The sequence below is a fragment of the Staurois parvus genome, unplaced genomic scaffold (assembly GCF_062004578.1).
Source record: "Staurois parvus isolate SC_StPar_1 unplaced genomic scaffold, SC_StPar_1.0 ptg000574l, whole genome shotgun sequence".
Classification (NCBI taxonomy): Eukaryota; Metazoa; Chordata; class Amphibia; order Anura; family Ranidae; genus Staurois; species Staurois parvus.
Window position 1 is genome coordinate 1,732,901 of NW_028318370.1, and position 15,736 is coordinate 1,748,636.

The window sequence follows — 15,736 nt, forward strand, 5'->3', positions numbered from 1 at the left end:
ACATACTGAAGCAGAGCACGATCCCCTCCCTTCAGAGACTGGGCCACAGGGTAGTATTCCAACATAACTACCCTAAACATGCCTCAAAGACTACCACTGCCTTGCTTGGCCAGTCAGTCACCTTTACCCTCAGCTTCTTTAGCATGTCTCCAGACCTAAACCCTATTGAGCATCTGTGGGGCACCCTCGAATGGAAGGTGGAGGAGTGCAAGGTCTCTACATCTACGAGCTCTGATGTTGTCATGGAGGAGTGGAAGAGGACTCCAGTGGCAACCTGTGAAGCTCTAGTGAACTCCATGCCCAAGAGGGTTAAGGCAGTGCTGGAAAATAATGGTGGGCACATAATAGTGACACTTTGGGCCCAATTTGGAGATTTTCACTTAGGGGTGTACTCAATTTTGTTGCCAGCAGTTTAGACATTAATGGCTGTTATTTTGAGGAGATTGCTACAATGTAGAGTGAAATAAAAAAAGCTTTCTTTATTAGAACAGGGAATAGCTAGCCATATTAGGAAGTGAGAAAAAAATATTATATAAAAAAAACACAAATCTGTCTAGTAAAACCACTCGACATCTCTTTAACTGACATGGATATAGCAGCAAACCACAAACGGGGGTTCTAATCTTTCCACACTTTTATCCAAAACTAAGTATACAGTATGTGAAGCAAAAAGGTTTTCTAAAGTGGTTGTAAAGCCTCAAGGTTTTTTACATACAGTACATGCATTCCATGAATGCAGGCAGAGCTGGGACAGGCAGTGGGCAGGAGGGTCAGCTGCCCTGGGTGCAATGGTTTACTGTAGGGATGGGGGTGCCTTCCTTCTGTTACAAGGCTGACAGGAGTATTGACGGCAGCAGTGCTTATGACAAGTGACTGCTGGGCAAAGGATCCCCTAAGCTTGCACATCATGAAGGAAGGGAGAGGACACAATTCGTCATCTTGAACTAGATAAGGACTAAAATGTACAGTGATTATCTGCTCCTGTCCAAAGTAATCATTCTAGCTAGTTCTGGAATGTGCACACACTGGAAGAGACTCACGCTGACAAGTTCAGTCTATGAACACTTCTAGTTTATTATAATGAGAAAATGAGCTTGTATATGAAAGTCATGTGAGCGCTGCATAAGCATTATATTAGTCTTTTATTGGTCATTTCCACACAAAAACAATCTTCATCAGAGTATAGGCTTGATCTTCTTCTAAGTCGTCTCTATAGAAAGAGAGAAAAGTATGTCTGTCTTCAAATCCGCACGATGGGAGGCGGTTGGTGCATGTGAGCAGACCTTTCTTGAGCAAGGATTTCCTAAAGTACCACAAAGCCCAGCAGGCAGAAAATATACATTATATTGCTAAATGTTTTTTGTATGAAAATATATAAAGTATAAAAGTAGATATGTATAGAAATGTGTATACAATAGGAAACCGAATAGGCATTTTACCATATCCCATCACAATCTTTGCCCTGTGCACTGGATGATACATTAGTGTGATGGTCAGTGGGAAGTATAATCCTTACAACTGATCAATGGGAAGAATTAACCCCTTAAGCTAAAAAAAATCCATGTCAGTGGAAACCTATCTGAGAGGTATAAATTGCTCAAGGAACCCCTAGAAACCTTTTGGATGAACCCTGGCTGAGAAACATTGAAGCAGAGAGTGAACAAGAGAAGGCTAAGAGTCCCAGGGGAGATCCTTGTGTAGTATTTGGGTTTTGTATTGAGTTCTATAAATCAAAATAATATAGAATCATTACTCGCATTAGCAAGGGTTGAAAGGCACCCAATTTGGAAGTCAGGCAATGGGAACTGGCAGGGAATATTTCTGTCCCCATGCAGATATAGGTCACTCTCGATTTTCTTATCTGGCTTCCTCTTTGGAATAAAACCAGCTTTCCAGGATTATCCAAAGAGGATGTGTGAGGAAGCAAGCCCAAAAAATGATTGCATAAGGTGCTTGAATGGAAGAGAATGCTTGAGGGAATCCTTTTACATCAAGGATTTTGTCTTTATTGGGTGGTGCATTCAATGTCCAATAAAGACCAGATCATGATGTAAAATTATGTCACCTATTCCATACAGGTGGCCATTCTTGTCAGACCAAACTGTCATCGGTATGTACATGGATAGGAAACTGTCCAGAAAGCAGTGATAAATGACTCATCCTTGGAATGGTCTAAAGTTGCAAGTGATGTTCCCCAGGGTTCTGCCTTGAGGCCAAGTCTGTTCCACTTGTTCGTTCATCATAGAGGTTGCAATGAAGAGCTCAGTTTTCATATTTATTGCCAAATTATTTCTCCATAATTTGTTATCAAAGGATATAGCATCATTACAGTAAGACTTGATAACATAAGGGGTTGGCCAGCTACATGGCAAATGAGTTTAGTTACAGATTATTAAAAGTTTACAATCAACTTCAGTTTGTTTGCTGTCTGCATCCCCTTTGGAAAGATTTGCTTTTACTTCCTGTCTCAAATGTAATGGGAAGTGTGGGAAAACTTTATAAGTGCGAGGAGTGCTCCACTTGTTCAGCTGTCAGCAAAATGTCCCCAATGGAAGAATTTTTTTTTTTTTTTTTTAACCATTCTCTATTCCATCCAAAACTAAAGAAAATTCAAATTTTTTTTTTTTTGTAATTTTACTGGTGCCTGCATATAACATGCCTATCTTCTGTATGCAGCCATTAATGGGCACCAGGAAAGAAATAATGGTGAGTATTTAATACATTTTTTGCTTTTCCCTGAATATTATATGGCAGCATACAGATGACAGGTATGGTCCCATGGATAGGCACCAGGAATGGAAAATTACTGTAAGTATTTGATATTATTTTCTACTTTCTCAGAGTTCATTGAGACAAGGCTGTTGACTGAAGATCAGTCAGAAGCATAAATGGGCAGCTTAACCCACTGGTTCTGATTTTTGATTTTTAATAAACAGCATCTCTCAATGAAAGTAATGTTTTGGCTACATACTTTACTAATCTGTAGTAGTACATTGTAAAATCAAAGCTACTTATCTCTACTTTGACTTTTTGCAGGACGGTAGCGTGGCACAGCTTGAAAACCCATGAAGTGTCTGGAGTTGATTATCTTCCCCTTTAATTCAATACTTTTGGAAAATTGAATAAGTGCATAGATCATGTAATATACAAAAAAATCAAACAATACTTTAATAAAAAAATCCTGTGCATCGCATTCAGTGTTGTCTTTATTAAGTTGATATAGGCAGACCTAATTGGTAAGAAGGACCCTCCAGTTCATTATCCACTGGAAGATCTTATCTAAAAATGTTTTGTAGCTTAATGATTAAAGCTGACGGTAGATGTGCAATCCAAAATAAGTGACAAGTGCTGAGTATCGTAAATGATTTGAATTTTTCACCAATTCACTCTTTTGTTCTGTTGATGCCTCTGATATGCATACACTTCATTGGTAGCTGCATAGCATGTCTCGGGGCACATTTCCTGATGGTGACAGTAGTGAGCCATGCCTGTGTGTATTAAAAAAAGCCACTTATTTACATCAGTGGAAGCTTGTCTGTAGCACCCCCTTGCTTACAGTTGTGCTGTGCAGTGGCAGTAAACGCACAGAATCCAGTTGCAATTAACAGAACCTGTATTCAATCCACAGCTCAAAGATGCAAATAACCCAGCATGAGGACACCTGATTGGGAACACTTAAGGCTTGTTCACGCTTGACTAAATTTCTAACTTGCCAAACGCTCCTATAGCTTTAGTATGGGCATTAGAGTGGCTTTTTACAAGAGTTAAAAATGCTTTCCAAATTCCCTATGTGCAGTTTTGAGGCACTTTATAAGCATTTAAAACCACACCATAAATGCCTATAATAAAGAAATTAAATGGTGAAGCACTAAACCAAAAATTTAATAAATATAATTGACATGTAATAAACCCACAGTGCTCTGATCCAATCTGGATCCAGTCAAGTGCAAAACTAGTGAAACACACGTATAGTTTGCAACACTCTGAATCCCTTAATACAAATTCCCCCCCCCCGTCCCAAAATAGGGGACTAATGATGTGATAAATGTATATAAGTGATCCCTTAGGACTAAGGGAAAGCAATCAAATTGGTTTTCATTAATTAAGATTGGCACCAATCATAATTTCAAAAAATAACAACCACACATATGTTATTGGACATTGCGTTTTTTTTTTTTTTAATCTGATCTTCATCACTTGCACTACTAGTGTTTTTGGAAGTGAACAGATGGTCTCCACTCTTGTAACATCCTCAAAATAGCAGAAATGCCCCCTTACCTCCAAACTGTGACCGCAAGGGCCAACTTTTTAGGATCACCCCACAATCCTTAAGGATACTATCTCGTCACGGGAAGATGCTGTATACCCTCTCTTCAGCAATACCGCTTACTCCTCTCAGGTTCCTTCCAGGTGCAAGTATGGCAATACAGCTCACTCTCCACTCAGGATGTAAGTAGGTGCTGTAATAGCTTTTGTGATCGTTGTTGCTGGAGGTGGACTGACAACTCATGGGGTCCCTGGGCAATAGGGGATCAGGGGGCCCCCTGTGTCCTTGCCCACACAAAGCACACCCAAAAAAGCCTATAAAGGTACCAGGGGCATTTCATGGGGCCCCCTACTGACCCCAGGCCCTCAGGCAGTGCCCGAGTGTTCGAATGGTCAGTCTGCCCCTGATTGTCGCTAATCATTAAAACCTCCAACAATATGTAATTCTAGCCTGTATGCCTGAGCACTATAATGTGACATGTAGTGGCCTCTTCTGACCCAAGCACAGATATTGAGCTGTCACTTGTAGTAGCAGCCAGTTCCCTTTGAAGAATGTACAAACAACCTTTTAGGTCCAAATATCTGTAACAGTTGACTGGTTAACTCTTGGGCTCGCTCCTTAATCTGCCCATGCATCTATTATGAGCCAGTCTATTTCCTGGATTATACAAACTGTAATGCACCTAAAGATAACTATTCCATGTCATATGCTTACACATTCCTGAGAAGCTGCTGCCAGTCCTAGTCCACAGAACACCTGAGGCCCATGAGATATGGGAGTCCAGGTTACCAGGGAAACTTTTCCTATTGCCACCAAGCAGTTGGACCTTCCTCCACTAGACCACCACTCATTCCCAACCAGCAGTGCTTGTACCATCCAAACTCCCTAGGTGTTGGCTATACCATATTTTTCTTAGAGAACATTAACAATCTAGCACTTATGATGGCAGTCTAAAGCATAATCTATGTCTGACTTGGTGTGAGTCATCACACAGATGTGTGGTTATTGTCTGATAGTCCCCAATGAACAAATCAGAGGCTGAAAACATTTTGTACAATGTGACACATTATCAAACAGTCAATGGTTTCCATAGTCCTGGTTCCAAAAATATGGTTAAGTTCAGGTATAACATGGTGGTTGTTACAGGAGGGAACTATGGTTCTGGTCACATACTGACATAGGTCTCCACTTTATTCCCATTCAAGGTTTTGGCTGTGCTCAACTTTCCTCAAAGTGGAAAACTCAGATTTTATTCTGTCCTACATCCTTTCAAAGGCTCTCCTGTTAGCTTTCTGCACTCTAACGCTCAGCTTCTGAGATCTCTCCCCAAGTGAGCTGGAGGGAAGTATCAAGATGTAAGGCTAACTTACTTTTGGGTTCTCAGTCACTGGTAACTGGGTTTAACTTTGGAGATGAATACTTTATGAGCAATAGTATCCCCTTTTTGTATCTATACTGTAAGTAAAGGGTGTCCAATCTTCTGCAGGCTTGATGGGGCCCTAGTTGGTGCACATTAAGGTTCAAATCCTTCCTTATGTAAGAACGAGATTTCCTTAGTGGTTGTAAATGCTGTTTTGTGCAAAACCACTGCCCAAAGCAGGTAAGTATAGACATGTATTTTATTTAAAAAAAAAAAAGCCTTTAGAATCACTTTAAGATGATAAAGTCAGACAGATTCCCTCTACGCTCTCTTTAACACACAGGATGAAGGCATGAATTGGCTAAGATTGTAGAAAGGGGCAGAAGCTAACTTCAGCAGAGGTTGAAGCCCTAAAGATGGTGAACTAGTCTGAAGCAGGTTCCTTTTTGGAATTGGAAGGAACTTGAAATTAGATACTAATGTAATCTTGTCTACAGAGGGCATCTGTGGCTTCAGAATCTTAGTGAGACACTAAGTAGTATACCATAATACAGAGTGGGCTAAGCAGTCTCGGCCTCAGTGTGATAAGCTCTAGTGTAATGTCTATTGAACAACTGGAATTTAACACCATCACTTGCAACTTGTAATGATCTGGGTATGGCAACCTCTCACCTGATCTGTTGTCTTTGTAGTGTAAGAGGCAATCTCTGTGTGGGGGGGGCCCCCCTATGTCAAGGAGCAATTCCAATGACTGCACTATGATCCGCCTTCCAGCAGGATTGACTGTCCTACACTTCAGTGACACCAGCAGTCTCCAGTCCTTCTTTACTTCTCTGCTCAGTGGCCCAATCCAGCTCAGGATCTCAAGAGTCCCACATGACCATCTCCACTCACCCATCCGCCATTTCTCATCATCCAATTCTTTCCTGTAAAGTTCCGGGGCTTCTCAATATATGCCCTGGCCCCTTTTGCCAGCTCTCCTGGGGAAAAATAGTCTGTTCACTCCTTATCTGAGTGCATAAGTCCTGCTACCATCATACAAGTCCAACCAGCCTTTTCTTCAATAGAGTCTGAATAACTGTACTGCAGAACACTTATCTTGTGCTTAACTAACATCCTGCAACCGGTATTACTGCAGGGTGTTACATTGGTCCAGCTTCAACCAATGTAAATATGTATAGTATGTGCCATACCTTGAAATCCCTGTAGTAGGGATGGTCACTATGATTGGCGCTAGCTTCCAGCATAGGAAGCCACCTGCATGGCATGGGTGGCATTCATTCAACACTTTGCATTCATTTGAGATAATACAAAGTGTTATCTGGTTGGATGATATAGAGATTGTGATGTCATTGCCCTGCCTCTCCAATTAACATGCACACAACACAGGAGCACAGCTGGGTATAGATTGTTGTCACCTCTTAACAGGAAGTGCTCTAGTAAAGACCTTTGGCAGGATCACCAGAAATTGTTTTAACCCCTTCAGCTCTGGAAGGTTTTACCCCCTTCATAACCAGGCCATTTTTTTGCTATTCAGCACTTTGCTACTTTAACTTGTAATTGCACAGTCCTAGAACACTGTACCCAAATAAAATTTCTATCATTTTTTTCACACAAATAGAGCTTTATTTTGAAAATAATGTTTTTTTACTTTCTGCTATAAAACCTATACAATAAAAAATTAAAAATCAAATTTCTTCATAAATTTAGATCAAAATGTATTCTGCTACATGTCTTTGGTAAACCATAAATCCCAAAAAGTGTATATTGATTTTTTTCTTTTCTTTTTGTGATTGGTGAGGAATCATGGTTGACCAGAAGTAGGACTGAAATTCAGATAGAGGGGGGAGAGTAAAAATCAACCCTGATCTGTAATTATTATAAGCCATGTGGATCAATTCAATGCTCAGGGAAATGACAAGAAATTAATTGAAGTTTAAGTTTTGTCAAAAGAGAATTTTCAACCAAATCCAAATAAACCACTTTTTAGACAATATATGTATTAATTTGTAAGGACCCTTCCCCAGTTCACATAACACAAAGTTGCATGACAATTGAAAATCCATTTATTTTAATTGTGGCTGTTCCAATCAATACGACTCAATTCACAGCAACTTTTAAAAAGGTCCCTGCACTTCTCTGATCAGACTTTCATGCAACTTAAGTGCCATAGACTTCTCAAGTCGCATGAAATTTACAAGCAGGTCACACTGGAAATTGTACAGCAATGGGGGTCACAGATCCTAACTTTAGCTGTAGTCAGCCTTAATTGATATTGCTTTCCCTAAATCTCAGATCATTTTTGCTTCCCCCTGTTGTTGCAAAATGATCCAATGTTCTGAGCTATGAACATTTCAATCTTGCTGGCCAACCACTAAGAGATTTACTGTCAGTGACACCTGCCCTGGAATGATAGAAAATGTCCTTCCTGCACCCTGATGATGTCTGCCAACAAAACATGTAGGGTGGGGCTTTGGCCTGTGACATCATCACGCCAGCGTGGCAGAATATGCCTTATTTCTGAGATGCTTGTGAGTATTTTTTACACAAAGTATAGAGTTTTAGCAATATTACTCTATACAGTTTTTATTTGTTCTTCATTTGACCAGTGAAAATTGTGTACATTATTGGGTCAGTTACCACCTCCTTAATTTGAAGAGTGGGGCTTGAAGTATTGTGGAATGACTGACACTTCTTCCTAATACTCAAGTGCAGTTGATCTCTTTATTACATCATTTCTATGCGGTAAGGAGCTTGTGCTAATGGTGGTTTGGCACTTTGGAAGCTCTGTATGTCTATTTCAAGATATACACAAATTTAGAACAAGATTTCTTTAAAGGGCTAAACATTGACACTGGTTGAGGACATGTTCTAATATTTCATTTATTTAGCCTACTATTCACTTTCATTTTACATATTTGTCACATGATTATTCACGCTGCATCGTTAATGATATCATTGATATTTTTATCTCATATTTAAATTTAGAGCTTCTCATAAATGAGGTATTGATTTGATGTAAAGATTGCGCACCTACTTGTAGGTAGGATGCAGCGGCAATAATACACACAGTCAATAAATACGTGTATTGGAGCAATGCAAACAGTCACAACAAACCCCAAGCAGGGACACTCATGGATTCCAGCAGCAAGTAAAAAGCAGGTTTCAACCTAACTGACAGTGCTTGTGATGAGGGCACAGTGCAGCCTGGCTGTCTTATACCCAAACAGGAAGATGTTTAGAGAAGTTGTGAGCTCTACATTCCCTCCTCATCAGGATCCTTTCCCTGCTGCTAGTTCTGTCCATAACAGGCTTGTTAACTGATCCTGCTTCACGCCAAATGCATGCCAGAACCTAGGGGCAGGGACTTATATAGCCTCTGCTGACCCAAGATGGCCACCAAGGGTTACCCAGATGCAGAGCAGTCAACTGAAACTCTGCCTTCAGAGACCTGGAAACCATGGAGAAAGTAGATTTCTCTGACTTCCTTTCCAGGCTGTGGTACCGCTTGCCGAATGCCAACTACAGTGGAGACACAGACTGCACCAGCCTACATATTGGTTACTAACAAATAGATTTGACAGTACATTGCTCCGTCCATCGTCCCTTTGATGCAGTGCAGTTGTCCTGTCCCCTCAGCAGAAAAACACCCTCAAAGCAGAATGTTTCCTCCATCATGTTTGACAGTTGGGATGGTGTTCTTGGGGTCATAGGCAGCATTCCTCCTCCTCTAAACACAGTGAGTTGAGTTGATGTCAAAGAGCTTGATTTTGGTCTCATCTGACCACAACACTTTCAACCAGTCCTCCTCTGCATCATTCAGATGTTCAGTGGCAAACTTCAGATGGGCCTGGACATGGGCTTTCTTGAGCAGAGGGACCTTGCGGGCACTGCAGGATTTCAATCCTTGTCGGCGTAGTGTGTTACCAATTGTTTTCTTGGTGACTGTAGTCCCAGCTGCCTGGAGATCATTGACAAGATCCTCACGTGTAGTTCTGGGATGATTCCTCACTGTTCTCATGATCATTGACACTCCATGAGGTGAGATCTTGCATGGTGCTCCAGACCTAGGGAGAAGAATTGGGTGCCAGTCACTTTTTGAAATCTGAAAGACGCTATGAAGCGATTAGGGTTCAGCATACCCAAAAAGACTAGACGTGGGCTCCAAATTCTCCTTACAGCTCTACAGACAAAGAACCTTTAGGGCTCATTCACACCGGAACGCAGTGTGGGAAATCCACTTTCCATGCGCATTTCCCGTACCACGTTAAAAAAGCACTGGGTGTGTGATCTGCTGTGGGTGTTAATACAATCCTAATGACACCCCAAATGTAAATCACAAAAGCAATGAGTTTGCCTGCATCAGATCACATGGCATCTCAATCTGGTGCAGTGCATTTTTGAAAAGTAGTGCATGCACTACTTTTGGTGTGATCTAGAGTGATTTCAGCCCATTCAAATGAATAGACTGAAAACTGCATAGCACTGATTCGCACAGGAATCGCATAGGAGAACAGGCCACTGTGCGATTCAGGTGTGAACTGGAAGTGGCGGACTGACAACTCATGGGGCCCCCGGCAATAGGGGATCATGGGGCCCCTGTGTCCTTGCCCAAACTTAAAAAAGCCTATGAAAAAGGTACCAGGGGCATCTCATGGGGCCCCCTACTGACCCCGGGCCCTGGGGCAGTGCCCGAGTTTCCAAATGGTCAGTCCGCCCCTGCTTCCTACAGTGCCCAAATATGTACTTTGCTCTTCTGAACTTGCTCCGTCAGATAGTTTTCACCCTCTGGTGCAGCAATCTAAGGTTCAGATTCACTCCTCCCAAAGCCCGGGAATCAAGAAAGTTTCCAGAAGGTTCTCACAACTATTTGTTAGTAACCAATATGTAGGCAGGTGCAGTCTGTGTCTCCACTGTAGTTGGCGTTCGTCAAGCGGTACCACAGCCTGGAGAGGAAGTCAGAGAAACCTACTTTCTCCATGGTTTCCTGGTCTCTGAAGGCAGCGTTTCAGTTGACAGCTCTGCATCCGGGTAACCCTTGGTGGCCATCTTGGGTCAGCAGAGGCTATATAAGTCCCTGCCCCTAGGTTCTGGCATGCATTTGGCGTGGAGCAGAGTCAGGTAGCAAGCCTGTTATGGACAGAACTAGCAGCACGGAAAGGTTCCTGACGAGGGGGGAATGTAGAGCTCACAACTTCTCTGAACATCTTCCTGTTTGGGTATAAGATAGCCAGGCCGCACTGTGCCCCTCATCACAAGCACTGTCAGGCTGAAACCTGCTCTTTACTTGCTGCTGGAATCCATGAGTGTTCCTGCTTGGGGTTTGTTGTGACTGTTTGCATTGCTCCAATACACGTTTTTATTGACTGTGTGTATTATTGCCGCTGCACCCTGCCTACAAGTAGGTGCGCAATCTTTACATCAAATCAATACCTCATTTATGAGAAACTCTAAATTTAAATATGAGATAAAAATATCAATTATATCATTAACGAGGCAGCGTGAATAATTATGTGACATTATTATTATTATACAGTATTTATAAAGCGCCAATAGTTCGCTCAGCGCTGTACATTACAGAGGGGGAGAGAACATGTGACAGAACAATACCAATACAATGCAAAACATGAGGGTATTGAGGGCCCTGCTCTTTCGAGCTTACAATCTAGGAGGGAGGGGATGGTGGCACAGGAGGAGATAGCTGTGGGGGATTGAGTGGTAGGAAGAGTGGAGGAGGTCGGCAAGTTAGCAAGGGGTGGGGTAGGCTTCCCTGAAGAGATGGGTTTTCAGGGTGCGCCTAAAGGAGAGGAGAGTAGGTGATAATCTGATGGGTTGGGGCAGGGAGTTCCAGAGGATGGGTGACACCCTGGAGAAGTCCTGGAGGCGGGCATGGGAGGAGGAGACCAGGGAACTAGAGAGAAGGAGGTCTTGTGAGGAGCGGAGTGTGCGTGCTGGGCGGTACTTGGATATTAGGTCAGTGATGTAGTACAGGGCAGTATGGTGGACAGCTTTGTACGTCAGCATTAGGATTTTGAATTTGATCCGTTGCGCAATCGGAAGCCAGTGGAGGGATTGGCAGAGGGGGGTGGCGGAGACAGAGCGGTTGGAAAGGTGAATGAGTCTGGCAGCCATATTCAGGATCGACTGAAGCAGGGATAGCCAGCGGTGAGGCAGGCCAGTGAGGAGGGAGTTGCAGTAGTCGAGTCGTGATATGATGAGGGAGTGGATGAGCTGTTTAGTGGTTTCTGGGGTTAGGAACGTGCGGATTTTGGCGATGTTGCGGAGGTGGAGTCTGCACGAGTTTGTTAAAGATTGGACTTGGGGCTGTAAGGATAGGTTGGAGTCCAGAATGACACCAAGTACTCTGGCCTGTGGGGCGGGTTAGATGGTAGCGTTATTCGATGTGATAGAGAAGTCAATGGGGGGTGGTGTCCGGGCTGGGGGGAAGACAAGAAACTCGGTTTTGGAGAGGTTCAGTTTAAGGAAGTGGAGCGACATCCAGTCTGATATGTCGCTCAGCAGGTGTGTGATTCGGGCGGAGACCGAGGGGGTGAGGTGGGGGGTTGAGAGATAGATTTGTGTGTCGTCGGCATAGAGGTGGTAGTTGAAGCCGTGAGAGTGTATAAGTTGGCCAAGGAAGGAGGTGTTGATGGAGAAGAGAAGGGGCCTGAGGACAGAGCCTTGAGGGACCCCAACAGAGAGGGGGAGTGAGAGGGAGGTGGTAGCATTATAGGTAATACTGAAAGAGCGTTGTGACAGGTAGGATGAGACAGGAGAGAGCAGAATCTCTGAGGCCGAGGGAGTGTAGTTTTTTTGAGGAGGAGGGGGTGGTCGACTGTGTCGAAGGCCGCAGAAAGGTCAAGGAGTAGGAGCACTGAATAGGGGCCATTAGCTTTGGCGGTTAGCAGGTCGTTGGAGAGTTTGAGTAAGGCAGTTTCGGTGGAGTGTAGGGGATGGAACCCAGACTGTAGGGGATCGAGGAGGTTGTTGTCGTTGAGGTGAGAGCATAGGCGGGTGTAGACTAGGCGCTCGAGGAGTTTAGATGTAAATGGGAGCAGGGAGATGGGTCTGAGGTTGTTCGGGTCATTGGGGTCCAGGGAGGGCTTTTTAAGTATGGGGGTGATGTGTGCATGTTTCAGAGGGGAGGGAAAAGTGCCTGAGGAGAGGGAGAGATTGAAGATGTGGGTGAGGGAGCGTAGGATGGAGGGGGAGGGAGGTCGTAGGAGTTGTGAGGGGATAGGGTAGAGGGGGCAGGTGGTGAGGCAGGCATCAGCGAGGATCTTGGAGACTTCCTCGATGGTAGTAAAGTTAAAGGTGCGGCGTGTTGGGGGAGCTTCAGTATGAGGAAGGTAGGGTGGGGTGGAAGAGGAGGTCAGAGCAGTGGTGGGGCCGTGGGAGAGGGGTGATGAGGGGGTAGCTGAGTGAGGGGGAAGGGAATGGAGGGAGTTTGAGCAGCGACGAAGTCCCTGCGGGTTATGTCGAGGGGGAGGGGGGATGAGGGGGTAGCTGTGTTAGAGGGGACAGGTTGAGAGGGCATGTGAGTTGCGGCAATGTCCTTGCGAATTGTGTCAATCTTGTTTTTGAAGTGATTGGCAATCTCAAGGGCAGTGAGTGAGGTGCTGGGTGGAGGAGGGGGTGGCGAGAGTAGAGAGTTGAAGGTGGAGAAGAGTCGGCGAGGATTGGAGGAGAGGGCCTTGATGAGGGTCAGGAAGTAGGCTTGTTTGGCAGCATGGAGGGAGGAGGTGTAGGTGTGGAAGGCAGATTTGTAGCGGGTGAAGGCTTGTTGGGATTTGGTTTTGCGCCATAGTCGCTCCAGGGCACGACTGTGTCGTTTGAGGGTTTTGGTGTGATCAGTCTGCCAGGGCTGGAGCGGTCGAGGTCTGATGTTGCGTGTGGTTAAAGGCGCTAGTGAGTCAAGGGCTGTTGAGAGCGCGCTGTTGTAGGCGGTCATAGCCAAGTCGGGGCAGGACTTGGAAAATGAAAATGAATAGTAGGCTAAATAAATTAAATATTAGAACATGTCCTCAACCAGTGTCAGTGTTTAGCTCTTTAAGGCAATAAAGAAACCTTGTTCTAAATTTGTGTATATCTTGAAACAGACATACAAAGTGCCAAACCACCATTAGTGCAAGCTCCTTACCGCATAGAAATGATGTAATAAAGAGATCAACTGCACTTGAGTATTAGAAAGAAGTGTCAGTCATTCCACAATACTTCAAACCCCACTCTTCAAAATAAAGAGGTGGTAACTGATCCAATAATGTACACAATTTTCACTGATCAAAGGCAGAACAAGTAAAAACTGCATAGAGTAATATTGCCAAAACTCTATACTTTGTGTAAAAAATACTCACAAGTATCTCAGAAATAAGGCATATTCTGCCGCGCTGCTGTACATAGGCAGGCGTGATGACATCACAGGCCAAAGCCCCACCCTACACATTTCACTGGCAGACATCATCAGGGGACAGGAAGACATTTTTCTATCATTCCAGGGCAGGTGCTACTGACAGTAAATCTCTTAGTGGTTGGCCAGCAAGATTGAAATATTCATAGCTCAGGCCATTGGATCATTTTGCAACAACAGGGGGAAGCAAACAATGATCTGAGATTTAGGGAAAACAATATCAATTAAGGCTGACTACAGCTAAAGTTAGGATCTGTGACCCCATTGCTGTACAATTTCCAGTGTGACCTGCTTGCAAATTTCATGCGACTTGAGAAGTCTATGGCACTCAAGTTGCATGAAAGTCAGATCAGAGAAGTGCAGGGACCTTTTTAAAAGTTGCTGTGACTTAAGTTGTATTGATTGGAATGGCCACAATTAATATAAATGGATTTTCAATTGTCATGCAACTTTGTGTTGTAAGTCACATGCACTGTCACAGCAGTGTGAACTGGGGAAGCGTCCTTACAAATTAATACATATATTGTCTAAAAAGTGGTTTATTTGGATTTGGTTGAAAATTCTCTTTCGAAAAAACTTAATAAACAAACTTCAATTAATTTCTTGTCATTTCCCTGAGCATTGAATTGATCCACATGGTTTATATTAATTAAAGAATACAGATTAGGGTTGATTTTTTTTTCCATAAAGTTTATTAATAGACTCAGAGCATACAAATTGTACAGAAAGATGCAAGGTATTAGGAGGAAGTACAAAAAAGAGCAATGAACAGACATCGGACATTAAGAGGTGTGACAGTACACAATCAGAATAGCGAACCCAATTCACATTAGTTGAAAATAACAGTCAAATAAAGACAATAGAGGAAAAATGAGGACATGACATCGCAATAACCGTAGAGGCACATCTGGTCTCTAGCCTTAATTCAACATGTAAATTTCACATAACTGGCAGGGTCGATTGTGTATAGCCTCAGTTACCAGGTAGCAGAAAAGAACAGGGTGAGAGAGTCGGGGGTATGAGTTAGGAATTTATGCAATTGGTGTGAAAAAGGAAATACAAGAATATATAGGATATGACCTTATAATACCGGGAAGGCAGAGGTAACCTAAATAAGGTTGCCAACATGTGGGTAGCAGCCTTTGGAAAATGCAATGGAGAAAGCAAATGATCAAATGGATTGCGGGTTAGAATTAGGGTCCCTAAGGGTAGAGAAGTGTACTGAAATAGAAAAAGAAGAGAAGGAAAGCTAGACTCTGAGAGGGAAAACAAGGAAATGAGTGATGAAAAAAAAAAAAAACGGGTTAAAAAAAAGGGGGGGGGGGAGATGGAGGAGAATTGGGGAAGGGTCAGAAGGGGAGGAGGTAGGGAGGGAAAGGTAGATAGGCAAAATAACCTATACTAAAACTCCAAGGACATGAATGATATATTTAGCCCTGGTGGGGGAGCAAACCGGGGTCAGTTTAAGGCGTATCAGGGTACCGAGCGTATCTTGTTCCAAACAATGCAAATTATAGGAATGAAGGATCTTATTCACAACCTTAAAAAAGACAAAGAGTCGATATGATGCAAGAAACACCAAGGATACAGGTGGAATTCAGAATCAGTCAGCAAGGCCCATGAGAGAATGATATTCAGGGGTCGTTCGAAAGTGAGTCCACGTATGGGAAAATTTAGATGGGTTATCCTGGAATGAAACAAT

General features: G+C 43.3%; 1 protein-coding gene across 1 annotated transcript in view; it reads right to left on the minus strand.

The window, feature by feature from the left end:
- LOC149450441 (uncharacterized) overlaps positions 1-15,736 on the minus strand; it is a gene marked incomplete at its 5' end in the record, with an annotated part of 316,412 nt that overhangs the window by 160,745 nt on the left and 139,931 nt on the right. The window contains 1 exon segment of the mRNA XM_089691949.1: positions 10,904-10,917. Within this exon segment, the coding sequence (XP_089548075.1) occupies positions 10,904-10,917 (14 nt within the window).